The sequence below is a fragment of the Urocitellus parryii genome, chromosome 2 (genome assembly GCF_045843805.1).
Source record: "Urocitellus parryii isolate mUroPar1 chromosome 2, mUroPar1.hap1, whole genome shotgun sequence".
NCBI lineage: Eukaryota > Metazoa > Chordata > Mammalia > Rodentia > Sciuridae > Urocitellus > Urocitellus parryii.
This window is the reverse complement of record NC_135532.1, coordinates 105,595,828-105,609,842: the sequence shown is the minus strand read 5'-3', so window position 1 is coordinate 105,609,842 and position 14,015 is coordinate 105,595,828. Positions and strand designations below refer to the sequence as shown.

At 36.2% G+C, this 14,015-nt stretch overlaps 1 protein-coding gene across 1 annotated transcript in view; it reads left to right on the top strand.

Moving 5' to 3' along the window:
* Positions 1–11,177, top strand: part of Xrn1 (5'-3' exoribonuclease 1) — a 122,208-nt gene extending 111,031 nt beyond the window's left edge. The window contains exon 41 of the mRNA XM_026385012.2: positions 6,339–11,177. Coding sequence (XP_026240797.1) covers positions 6,339–6,644 — 306 coding nt within the window. The 3' untranslated portion in view covers positions 6,645–11,177. The remainder of the gene's footprint in view (positions 1–6,338) is intronic.
* Positions 11,178–14,015: the final 2,838 nt, after the last annotated feature.

Sequence of the window (14,015 nt, the reverse complement as noted above, 5' to 3'; positions counted from 1 at the left end):
AGCCAACCTCAGCAATTTAGTGAGGTGCTAAGCAATTCAGTGAGACCCTGTATCTAAATAAAATACAAAATAGGGTTGAGGATATGGCTCAGTGGTTGAGTGCCCCTGAGTTTTTCTACAAAAAAATAAATTAAAAAAAGAAAGAAACTCTTCCCAACGCATTATAATTAAAATGCCTAACATACATAACCAGAATATAATTTTTTAAACCTTAAGATAAAAACATCAAGTTATATTTAGAGGCAAGCCAATCAATCAGAATTACTTTGATTTCTTAGCACTTAACTCTAAACTCCAGGAAGGTTTGGAATAATGTGTTCTAGGCCCTGAGAGAAAATAACTCAACCAAGATTACTTTATCTAACAAAGTTACCCTTCAAAATCAAAGGAAAAATAAAAACCTTCCAAGATAAGAAGGCACTAAACGAATACATTACTACTAAGCCAGCACTACAGGAAATACTTAACTACCATATACTGAAGAACTCAAGAACAAACCCTAAAGCTTACAAGTGGGCAGATTTCATTTGAAGAATAGCTAAGCAAAAGAGAAATAGAGTCAAAATAGAAAAAAAGTGGCAGGAATAAAAATCTCTATAATAACATAGGGTGTAAATGGGCTAAACTCTCCAATTAAAACACACAGGCTAGCAGAATACATTTTATAACAAGATCCACAACCAGGTATAGTGGTACATACCTATAATTCCAGTGACTTAGAAGGCTCAGGTGGGAGGATCTCAAGTTTGAGGCCAGCCTGGGTAACTTAGGCCCTAAGGAACAATAAGACACTGTCTCAAAATAAAAAAGAACTGGGGAGGTAGCTCAGTGGTAAAGCATCCCTAGGTTCAAACCTCAGTACAAAGAAAATTTAAAAAGGAAATGCACACACACACACAAAAAAAAAAAAAAAAAAAAACAAGACCCAACTATATGTTGTTTTCAAAAGACTTACCTTATAGACAAAGATAGCCACAGGCTGAAATTGAAATGAGGAAATTTGGTATAGCATGCAAATGGAGCCCTGAAACACGCACGAATAGCTATTCTCATATCTGACAAAGCAGACTTCAAGCTAAAAATAATCAGAAGAGACAAAGAAGGTCACTTCATACTGGCAAAGGGAACAATCCAACAGGAAGATACAACAGTAAATTTTATTCCCCAAACATCGGTGTTCCTAAGTACATAAAACAGACACTACTTGCCTGGGACCCTAGTATAATAATATTGGGTAATTTCAACACACTTCTCTCATGAGTAGATAGAATGTCCAGACAAAATATCAGTAAAGACCCTTCAGATCTAAAATATATTATAAATCAAATGGAATTAACGGAAATGTATAGAATGTTCCATACAACAACATTTACTTTCTTCTCAGCTGCTTATAGAACTTTCTTCAAAATAGGCCATATTTTAGGCCACAAAACAAATCTCAGCAAATACAAGAAGAACAATACAATTCTTTGAATCTTATCTGATCAAAATGAAAGAAAATTAGGACTCAACACCAAAAACAAAACTACAGAAATTGTATAAACTCATGAAGACTGAACAATATAATTTTGAATGATGAACGGATAATAGAAGAAATTAAGATAAATTTTTAAATTCTTAGAATCAAACAAGAATAGTGATATAACATACCAGAACCTCTGGGACACTATGAGAGTGGTTCTAAAAGGAAAGTTTATATCCATTAGTGCCTACAAAGGATCAGTGAAAACAAAGAGTCAGTTATTTTAAAAGATATACAGGATGAATAAACCTTTAGCCAAATAAACCGAAAGAAAAAGATAAGACCCAAATTCATAACATTAGAGATGCATAAGGAAAAAAAATCATCACATACATCACAGAAATCCAGAGGATCATTAGGGATTATTTTGAAAATTTATATCCCAATAAATTAGAAAATCTAGAAGAATTGGATATATTCCTAGATACATATTCTCTGCCAAATTGAGTGAAGAGGACATAGAAAACCCAAATAGACCTGGAACAAGCAATGAGATAGAAGCAGTCATTAAAAGAATTTCAACAAAGAAAAGCCCAGGACTAGCTGGTTTTTTAGCTAAATTCTATCAGACCTTATTAGGTTTAGATTTTAGGTGTCCTGTGAAAGCTCATATGTGACACAATGCAAGAAAATTCAGAAATGAATTGACTGAGTTTATGAGGGGCCAAATCTCATCAGTGCATTAGTCCATTCAGGGATTAACTAAGCACTGAATGTAGACAGGTAGGATGTGGCTGGAGGAGATAGGTCATGGAGGGGGGGATTGCTTTTGGGGTTTATATTTTGTTCCTGGTGAGCAGAATGCTCAATGTCCCCCACCAATCCCATCACTTGCTGTTTTCCTCCTCTACACCCTTCTGCCATGGTGCTCTGCCTTACCTTAGGCCCAGAACAACAGAATCAGCCATCTGTGAACTGAGACCTCTGAAACTGTGAGCACCAAATAATCTTTTCCTCCTCTAAAATTGTTCTTGTCAGGTCTTTTGATCACAGCAGTAAAAAAGGTGACTAAAATAGACCTTTATATATATATATATATTTTAGTTGTGGTTGACACAATACCTTTATTTACTTACTTATTTAATTACTTATTTTTTATATGGTGCTGAGGATCTAACCCAGGGCCTCTACCGCTGAGCCTCAACCCCAGCCCCTAAAATAGACCTTTAAAGAAGAACTAATGCCAATGCTCCACAGTGTATTCCATGAAATAGAAAAGGGTGGAATACTTCTAAATTCATTCTGTGAAAAACCAGTATCACCCTGATAACAAAACCAGATAACAACACAAGAGGGACCAATATTCCTGATGAATCTAAATGCAAAACTCCTTAATAAAATATTAGCAAATCACATTCAACAACATATTAAGATTGCATTGTGACAGGGTGGTTTTATTTCAGTATTGCAAGGATGATTTAATATATGTTAATCGATAAATGTAATTCACCACATAAATAGAACTAACAACAGAAATCACATAGTCATCCTAATAAATGCAGAGAAAACCTTTGACAAGATTTAGCACACATTTATGATAAAAACTGAAGAAACTAGGGATAAGGAACTAACCTTAAAATCATAATTCTAGCCATTTCCAAGAGAAGGAAATTTCTAAAAGAAGGAAATAAAAGAGATGAAAATAGGAAAAGAAAGAGTCAAATTATTACTATTTACATATGACATAGTACATTTAAAAGATTCAAAAAGCTCCACCAGAAGTCTGCTAAAGCTAATCAGCAAAGTAGCAGGTTACAAAACCAACATACAAAAATCAGTAGCTTTCTCACATACCAGTTATGAACTTGCTGAGAAAGAAATCAAGAAAACTATACCATTCATAATAACCTCAAAAAAAAAAATCCTAGGATTGAATCTAACCAAGAAAGTAAAAGACATCTACAATGAAAACCATACAATACTGAAGAAGACTCAAGAAGATGGAAAGACCGACTATGTTCATGGATCAGCAGAATTAATATTGTTAGAAATGGCCATGTTACCAAAAGCAATATACAGATTCAATTTAATCCCCATCAAAATACCAGTGATATTATTCACAGAACTGGAAAAATAATCCTAAAATTCATTTGGAATAAATAAAAGACCCAGAATGGTCATAGAAATTCTAAGACCCCCCCACACACCTAAAAAAAAAATTCTGGAGGCATCACAATACCTGACTTCAACTTATATTAAAGAGTTACAAAAACTTGCATGATACTGGCATAAAACAAGACAGATAGACTATTGGAACAAAATGAAAGACACAGAGACAAACCCACACTTTTACAGTTGTCTGATACTTGACAAAGGTACCAAAAACAAACATTGAAGAAAAGACAGCCTTTGTAACAAATGGTGTTGGGAAAACTGGTTATGTAGAAGAATGAGACTAGATCCTCATCTCTCAACCTGCAGAAAAGTCAACTTAAAATGAATCAAAGACCTAGGAATTAGACCAGAAACTACGCAACTTCTGGAAGAAAATGTAGGATTAGCACTCCAATATTACAGGCTCAGGAATTAATACCAATAATTAATAAATGGAATGGCATCACATTGAAAAGCTTCTGTACTACAAAGGAAACAACAATTAAAAAAAAGTATGTGATGAGGGAACTTACAGAATGGAATAAAAAAAATTCAAAATAACAATAAAAAAATCTAATTAACAAATAAACAAATGAACTTGACCATTCTCAAAAGAAGAAATACAAATGACCAACAAATATATGAAAAAAAAAATGTTCAGCATCTTCAGCAATTGAGGAAATGCAAATCAAAACTACACTGAGATTTCATCTCACTTCAGATAGAATAGCAGCTATTTTTTTTTAAAGAGAGAGGAGAGAGAGAGAGAGAGAATTTTTTTAATATTTATTTTTCAGTTCTCGGCGGACACAACATCTTTGTTGGTATGTGGTGCTGAGGATCGAACCCCGGCCGCACGCATGCCAGGCAAGCGCGCTACCGCTGAGCCACATCTCCAGCCCGGAATAGCAGCTATTAAGAATACAAATAGGGCTGGGGATGTGGCTCAGTGGTAGAGAACTCACCTAGTACGTGTGAGGCCCTGGATTTGATCCTCAGCACCACATAAAAATAAATAAAGGTATTGTGTCCAACAACAACTAAAAAATAAAATATTTTTTTTAAAAAAAGAATACAAACAAGCCAGGCATAGTGTCACACACCTGTAATCCCAGTGGTTTGGAAGACTGAAAGGAAAATTAAGAATTCAAAGTCAGCGGGCTGGGGATGTGGCTCAAGCGGTAGCGCGCTTGCCTGGCATGCGTGCGGCCCGGGTTCGATCCTCAGCACCACATACCAACAAAGATGTTGTGTCCGCCGAGAACTAAAAAATAAATATTAAAAAAATTCTCTCTCTCCCTCTCCCTCTCTCTCCCCTCTCTCACTCTCTCTTAAAAAAAAAAAAAAAAACAAAGTCAGCCTCAGCAACTTCAAGGCACTAAGCAACTCAATGAGAACTTGTCTCTAAATAAAATACAAAATAGAGCTGGGGACATGGCTCAATGGTTGACTACCCCTGAATTCAATTCCCAGTATCAAAAAAAAAGAATACAAATAATAATAAATGCTGTAGAGGATGTGGAGGAAAAAGAGCACTTTTACACTTTGTATGATTATAAATTCATATAACCACTATAGAAATCAGTATTGAAGTTCCTTAAAAACCACCACATGATCCAGCTATACCACTTCTTTTTATTTATTCTAAAGAATTAAAGCTTACTATGGTGATACATGCATACCCATGTTTATAGCAGCACAATTCACAATGACCAATCCATGAAATCATCTAGCTGTCCATCAGTGAATTAACAAGTAAGAAAAATGTGGTATGCATAAACAGTGGCATTTTATTCAGCCATAAAAAGAATTAAATTATGTCATTTGCCAGAAAATGGAAAGAACTTAATATTATGTTAAGTAAAACAAACCAAACTCAGAAAGCCAAGGATATGGAAGCTAGAGAGGAAAAATATGTGGAAGCTAGAGAGGAAAAAGGAAACAGAAGGAGGGGTTGTTATCTGAAAAGCAAAGGGAACTCAGCAGAGTTCAGGAAGGGGACCAGTGTGGGAGAAAAAGGGGAAATACTGGGGAATGATATTGGCCAAATTATTGTTTCCTCTTGTGCATGTACAAATAATGTAACAATGAATCCCACCATTATGTATAATTATGATGCACCAATAAAAAATAGGGGAAAATTTTTAAAAAATTAAGGAGACATCCACATTTTTTTTTTTTTTCAGAAGAAAAAGAAAAGAGAAAAAAAGAAATTTAGTGCTGGACTAGGAACTGAAAATGTAATGATGCATCTGACCTGGTCCCTGCTCAATTTGTTTTCTAAAAATAGTAATGATTATAGCAAGTAATAATACAGGATTCTAATACAAAGTGATTGAAAATAAGAAATATAACTTTTTCAAATTTTAGCTATGGAAGATGTTTTAATATTTTCTTGCAACTGAGTTTTTCAAATTATTAAAGTCTGGGGCTAGGGTTGTGGCTCAGTAGCAGAGCACTTGCCACGCACATGTGAGGCACTGGGTTCGATCCTCAGGACCACATGAAGATAAATAAACAAAATAAAGATATTGTGCCCATGTATAACTAAAAAAATTTAAAAGTATATATAAAAAATTGTTAAAGTCTGATTTGGAAATTATAAGTAGATGTCACAAATCAGCAGTGATTGACAAATATTAGCAGCATGGTTTATAATATTTCTTGAATAGTTTTTTTTTTCTCCTACACTACTGGTTAATAATGCTTTTATTCCTTAAAGGTTACCAAAAAAAGAGTTGCAAACAAAAAGAACTTTGAGAATAAAGAGGCCCAGAGTTCTTCTCAAGCCACTCCACTTCAGACTAGCAAGCCCAGCTCTTCTGATGACACCAGAGTGATTCCACAGGAAAGCTCATCAGGCCCTTTAAAGTCCTCTCAGCTGGCTCAACCTGCATCTTCTTTTCAAGTTGAAACTTCCTCCCAAGGCCACAATACGTCTCATCAGAAGTCAACACCAAGCTCTTCTTCTAGAAGAAAATCAAGAAAACTGGCTGTCAATTTTGGCATTTCTAAACCTTCTGAATAAATTTGGTACTTGGGAATTAAAATAATTTCTTTTATTTCCATCACCTTTTTATAAATCCATATCTCATAAATGTACTATTTTAAAATAATATGTTTGAATATTTTTAATTTTTAAGTCGTCAGGCACTTTTCATGCCATTTAAAAGACTATATATCAAATTGTGCACTTTAACTATGTGCAGTTTGTTGTACGTCAATTATACCTCAATAAAGTTGTAAAAAGAAAAAATACTAAATTAAACCTTTTGTTAAAATGAATTTCAGTGGGCTAAGCATTAAAATGTACCACTCTAACCATTGGCCTCATTAGAAGCTTCCTTGAACTATGAAGTAGACATCATATTAGCAATAATAGTAAACATCTTTTACACTATCATTGAGGGATAATTAAATGAAGCATGAAAATTGGGCCTAAAATATAATTTTCTGGATGTGGATTTTATTTCTCTTTTTAATGATGTAACAAAATTATCAAGAGAATGGCTCTTACTTATGTGTATTGTATTTATGTGCTCTTATTTCTGAGGGTCCTTTAGACCTGCTGTGAAGTAATCACACTGGTTGTGGTGCTGCCAGTTTTGCTTTATTCTAAATTTTGTACCAAAGCAACTATAGAGTACTAATCAGAATATTTCATCCATCTGCTTAAAACTATAAATAGCAATTTAAATTTGAGTAATTAGAATTTTTTAGATTATTCAAGAACCAGCATTAGTAATTTCTAATAAAATTAAGTTTCTAAATCCACAGGGTACAATGATTACAAATTACTCTTCTAATAGAACAAAGTACAAAAATATTAATCATGTTGTTAAATTGTGTTGTTCTTTCCTATAGCTTTTTATTTGCTTACTTAACATGTATGAGAGCTCGTTGTTGTTCCTGGAACTGATGGAATTCTAACTTTCAATTCCAAGGTGCGCTGTGGTACAGACACCGTTGGCAGTTTGTGATGTGTGCTCTTTACTCATTCTAGTTCTACCCTTGAGCTGTATGCTCAGCTGGTCAGTCACACTGGCATTCTGTCTTTGCATGTCACGTGCGGATGTGTGTTGTTCAAACCATTGAAATGATTTAGAATTTATGAAAATTTCTCAGTGGTACCAGGGCCTGGGTTTGTATCTCCATATATATATATATATATATATATATATATATATATATATACACATACACACACACACACACACACACACACACACATATATATATATATATTTATCTTTTAGTTTTTGTGATATGCTTATATTTTTAAGGAAGAAAGTTATCGTACTTTTTTAAAAGTGGGAGCCACAGTCTTTATACAGAGCTGCTTATTATCATATCTGATTTCATTTAGCTCATTGAAAACTCTGCCATGAGTGTCAAAGTCGTCTGTTTTTTTAAAATGCTGATATTGAACTAAATGAATTCCTTTTTTCTAATGGCTGATTTCAGAGTGTCTCTAATTGTTAGCCAGATATTTGTATATTAGTAGTGCCTTTAGTATAGAGATAAATGGTCTGTATCTGTCATGTATTATGGTCATATGAGTTCTATCATTCTTCTCTGTCATTTTCCTAGGCTCCGATGTTTGTCCACAGTTCCCATCATTTCCTTGTCTCCATCTGTAATGGGTGTTAAGTGATGAGGCTCAAGTAGTTCTCAATGTTTATCTTTATGGCCTCAAAAATTCTCTCTTTGCTTTAAAATGAGACATTTATTATGGGGGTACAAGGGAAAAGTTATATTGTGACAATAATGTTAGGTTAACCTCTTTCTACTTTTAAGTGTAATATTTGTCACCTCACCAAACTGTACAAACTCCAGCATTCAGGAACTGCCTCACTCATCACTCCTGTGTAGCAGTTCTATCAACAGTACTCGGCCTACATCTGTATGAAACACAGAGGAGGGAGCACAGACCATCTGAAAACTCCCAAGAGAAATTTTAGTAAACATAGTGCCATTGAACCCCAGGGGGCATTATGCCATGTTTGAGTCCAGCAAGCTCATTATGAATAATCAGTAAAAGTACTTTTTTAAACATATTTTTCTAAAGGTCAAGACTGAAGAGAAATGGGAGAGAGCTCTATAATGGCTGGACAGTGGTCAGGCATTCTCTATCCTTTTTCCCTTGTACACCTATTCCAGTGAAAGATGTGGCAGAGTCCATCTTTATAGCATGATGGTCGTTAGACATCAGTGGACAGGATCCATTGATAGTCATGTCTGGTGGGGTCTAGTGCATCTGAAAAACAACTAGACTTTGAGAAACAAGATTTTTCTCTTTTGGAGGGATGGACCAAAATCACTCCCAAATTAAATGCTCATTAAACTATTGGACTTTTTGTGGAAATGGTGGACTATGTAGGGCACAGAAGGGACAGACTCCTCAGATTACTTCATGTTTCCACATAACTAGAGGATTTTAATCTGTTTAAATCTTTTCTCTCTTCACTGAAATATTATTTCTAAATGTCCTTGTTTAACAATTCTTTTTTTAGCAAGTTAAGTGAATACTGAAGGTTGATTCTTCAGTCTCACTCCTCCTGTAAACAATTTCTTGCATCACCTAGTCATTACCTTGTTTTCATACTTTGACAGATAAAGTGTATTAATTGATTTAATATCATGTATATTTAAGTCTTTAATGTCCAAGATTCAGTTGCATGAAAAATTATATTTACCTGTATTAAATCTTAGTTTCTAATTGAGATTTTGCTTGCTTTTTAAACAGGTAAGTAGGGAAGATTAAGAGATTTTTTTTCCCCTATTGATGGAAGGGATAAAGAACCATCGATGCAAGTTTTTTTTATTTTATTTGCTGTGATCAGGTGTTCACTCTGGTTTTAGACCAATCTGCATTCTTAGTTTTAAGGGGAGGAGGCAGTCAGAGGGAAACTGTAGATAGACATCCATCAGTGTGTTTTCTAGCTCAAGGAATTGGGGTCAAGTTATGGGGTATTTTTATGCATTCCTTTTTTAATCATCTATTTATATTAACAAACCATTAATTTTTTATACTGGTCATCTGATTTTTACCTTCCATGAGATGGATAGAGGTGTGCACATCTCCACTGAAGTTAGTTCTTTCATGCTTCTTCCCACTATTCAAACCATCTTTTTAAAAGTAACCAGGCTTCTTAGATTTCAAGGGGGGCTCTGTTTCTTTGTACTATCTTGGTTCCAAGTTGTATTTTTACTGTAGGAGATTATTAATTAATTAGAGAGAATAATTACTGTGAAAGACATTCTCTGTCTTTAAAAAGAAATCAACCACAGAAGTTCATTGTTCTTTTTGTACAGATAGCAAATAATACCTTGTATACATACATTCTCTAAGCTTTGTCAGTGAAGCAGTCATTTCTGCAGGCACTCCCTTTGATCGTCAGAATAAAGCTTAAAATTCTAAAAGTGCATATTTTTCACACTGACTTAATTCATAATTTCATCACTGTCCTCCTCCTGCCAGGAAGCAGTAGGAAATGGTTGGAACAGACCAGGTTTCCAGCAACAGGACAGATCACACAGACAGGCCCCAAGTTTCACTGCTAGCTCACTGAGTTAACAGACATCAGATCCTTCTTTTAAAAAGAGGGGGATAAAATGTAGAAAATAGTTCTGGTAGTCAAGAATGTCAGCAATCCACAGCTGCTTTTGTATTTGTGTGTTTCTGTGTGTGAGTGTGTGTGTCCATGTCCGTGTCCCTGTGAACCAATAATAATGCCTTGCTCAATCAATGCATTCAGCCATCTCAAGTGCAATTTGTCAGGGAGACTGTGGTTTCCAATAGATATGTTTTTTTATGTAGTTCAACTTGTAAAAATTATTCTTTCCCACAGTACACCATGACTATTGATTATTTCAGCAGCTAATATACTGTTAAGTTTTCCAGGCCAAGTAAGTTTCTGTAGCTATTTTAGTAATTTGAAACCAAATTCTCACACTGTTTCTCATGAAATGATAGAAGTGAGAATTTGGTCCACAGTTTGATTTAAGTTCTTTCATTTCTTTCTTTCCCTTACAGTTAAGGGGTGTTTAATGTTTGTATTTTTTGGATTTTATTTATTTTATTTTTTATTTCCTTTTGCCTGCATCAAATTGCTTGAGTATTTTCAACTATTTTGATGTATGAATAATATGTGGTGTGCTGTGTCATTAATGTATTCAACATTTTGTTCATTTAAACAACATAATTAAGTATGATTCATACACATATACATAAAATCTTAATTCATTTCTTTTCTCATATAACTATTTTATAAGTAACTGGAATTTTTCATTAGATCTTATACAGAGCAGTATTTTATTAAAAATTCAAAAGGGAAGACTTTTATGTGCTCATTTTGTAGTTTTTGTTTTTTAAATATCTTTACATTGTCTGCCAATTAAAGTGTTTTTAACTTGCATTGGAATGGACTCCGAATGTATTTTTGTGTTGTGAAGTTGTACATTTGTAAATTTCTAGCATGAAGTTAGCCTCAAAATTCTGTGCAAAGGGATTTTAAAATATAAGATTCACTGAAAGAGTTGCTATACATGTTAAATGCTGTATGGATTTTAATTAAAAATTTAAGAATGATTTCATAAGTTGTTTGTTCTATGATTGCTTTAATATAAAAAATAGAAACATACTTTTCACTTAAACCCCTTTTTTTTGGTACCAGGGATTGAACTCGGGGGCACTTGACCACTGAGCCATATCCCCAGCCCTATTTTGATTTTATTTAGAGACAGGGTCTCTCTAAGTTGCTTAGTGCCTCACTTTTGCAGAGACTGGCTTTGAATTCCTCCTGCCTCAGCCTCCTGAGCCACTGGGATTATAAGCGTGCACCACCACACTGGCCCCATCTCCTTTCATATCTAATCTCCATGCTGTGTCATATCATATAGTAAACCAAGATAGTGTGGCTGGTGAGGAAAACTGGAATGGCAGATTCCATGGCTGTGGTTCAGACCCAGCTCTACCTCTTGCTAGGTAAATTATGTTATCATCGGTAAATTATGTAAGGTATAAGCCTCAGATTCCTCATCTCCTAAAAGAAGCAAACGGCACCCTTGTCTTCACATGTCGTGGTACCCTTACCAGGCAAGGGCAGCTTCTTTACAAGTATTAGTAGTAACAGGGTCATCGTCTGTATACAATATTAAGTACACACGGTCCTCTGGGTGGTGTCATACCACGCTGTTCTGAGTCACCTTTTGGCACCCAATTTGGACAAAGTCCATACCTCACTCAGGTACCTGCGAGATTCCTTTTCTGTTTTCCCTCTCATGAGTCCCTCTACATTTCTTCTCATTGCAGAGGAAGATCCTTACAGAGCCACGAAGAAAGCGGCTAATTCCAGTTCTCCGCCCACCCTTGGAGCAGGGCATTGTGTGTGGCACAGAGCTTTACCCCCAGCCCCTAATTCCTATTCTTTTTTTTTTTTAATAGATGGACACAATACTTTTATTTATTTATTTATTTATTTAATGTGGTACTGGGGATTGAACTAGGCAAGTGCTCTACCACTGAGCTACCATCCTGCCCCCCCCATTCCTATTTTTTTTTTAATATTTATTTTTTAGTTGTAATTGGACACAATACCTTTATTTTTATGTGGTGCTGAGGATCGAACCCAGGGCCTCACATGTACTAAGTGAGTGCTCTACCCCTGAGCCACAACCCCAGCCCTATTCCTATTCTTAAGGCCAGGGAGTTGACAGGATGCCCAAACCTATCACTGACCATGTCTCAAAATAGAACTCTGATGCATTATTTTGCCAAAGTCTCTCTACAATAGCATAGGTAGTAGTTGGGAAAAGGGTAAAGAGGGAAGCACATATCTTCTTGCTATATCTACTCCAGGTCTCCCCCATGAACCTGAGACCTCCTTGAACTTTACTCAAGCTCATGAGGAATGAGCACATTCTGATAAGGCATTTGGCCACCTTGGCCCAGGAGGAAGCATGTGGGCTAAGACTACCCATGGAGACCTAGCTAGCTGCTTTTCCACTTCATTCAGTAACTATCCCTCCTGACCACGACAAGGGAAAACTATGACCCTCATCAAAGAAGAGGGCTCAAGGGAATTTCATAAGTAGTAGTTGGGGTCTGTCTCAGTCTCTACCTGCTGCTATAACAAAATACCTTAGACTGCATAATTTGTAAATAATAGTAATAGAAATTTATTTCTCACATTTCTGGAGGAAATCCAAAGTAATATCAGAAGAATCAGTATCTGGTGAAGCCTTGCCCTTTGCTTCATGGATGGAGTCTCTTGCCTGAGTCCTTGCTTCTCCCAGGGCAGAAGGCAAACAGGCAAAAAGGCCAGGAAGCCCTCTGAAGCTTTTCTGCCCCTTCCCTAGATGGAGTCACTAAGTTGCCCAGGATGGCCTTGAACTACAGATCCTCCTGCCTCAGCCTCTCCAAGTAGCTGGGATTACATGAATGCATTTTTTTTTAAATAACAGCATTAATCCCATTCATGAGGTCAGGGCCTGCATGACTTAATCACTTCCAAAAATTCTCACCTCTTAATTCCATCACCTTGGGGTTTAAGTTACAGGGTGATAATGAAAGTCCTCATAAAAGGAGTCAGCTGAGCCAAGTACAGTGGTTCACATCTGTAATCCCAGCAACTTGAAGGCTGAGACAGGAGGATTCCAAGTTCAAAGCCAGTCTCAGCAACTTAACAAGACTGTCACCCACATCCACGTAGGCAGTGGAATTTGTGTTCCCTACTCATGAGGAGGGCTGGCTGCGACATAAAGCTAAGAAGGCGGTGAAAAAACCACACTACACAGAAACTAATTTCAGAGAGCAGAGGTGGGACAGCTCTTTAAACTTAGGGGTCAAGAGAGAAACCAAGAGCCCACATTTGCTTTATTATATACGGGGAAAACCTCAAAGGTTTTCCATAGAATGATGTTCTGCCAAATCAGGTAGGCGGTGGGCTGTCCAGGCCCAGTGGGTCACATCCAATTCTGGATCTAGGAAAGCAGCCTTCCTAGCTGAGCCAAGACTTGGGTCATCTGCATTGCATCATCCATTAAGTGGGAGGAGCCACTTGCAATGCCAAACCAAAACCTCCTATTTAGTGAAGACACTAAATAGTTCAGGAGTGGCTTCCCACACAAGACCCTGTCTCAAAATAAAAAGTAAAAAAGGCTGGGGATGTGGCCCAGTGGTTAAATGACCCGGGGTTTAATCCCCTGTATCAAAAAAAAAGACTCAACTGAAAGTAGAATGCAGGGCTGGGGATGTGGCTTAAGCTGTAGCGCGCTCGCCTGGCATATGTGCAGCCCAGGTTCGATCCTCAGCACCACATACAAACAAAGATATTGTGTCCGCCGAAAACTAAAGAATAAATGTTTTAAAAAAATTCTCTCTCTCTCTCTCTCTCTC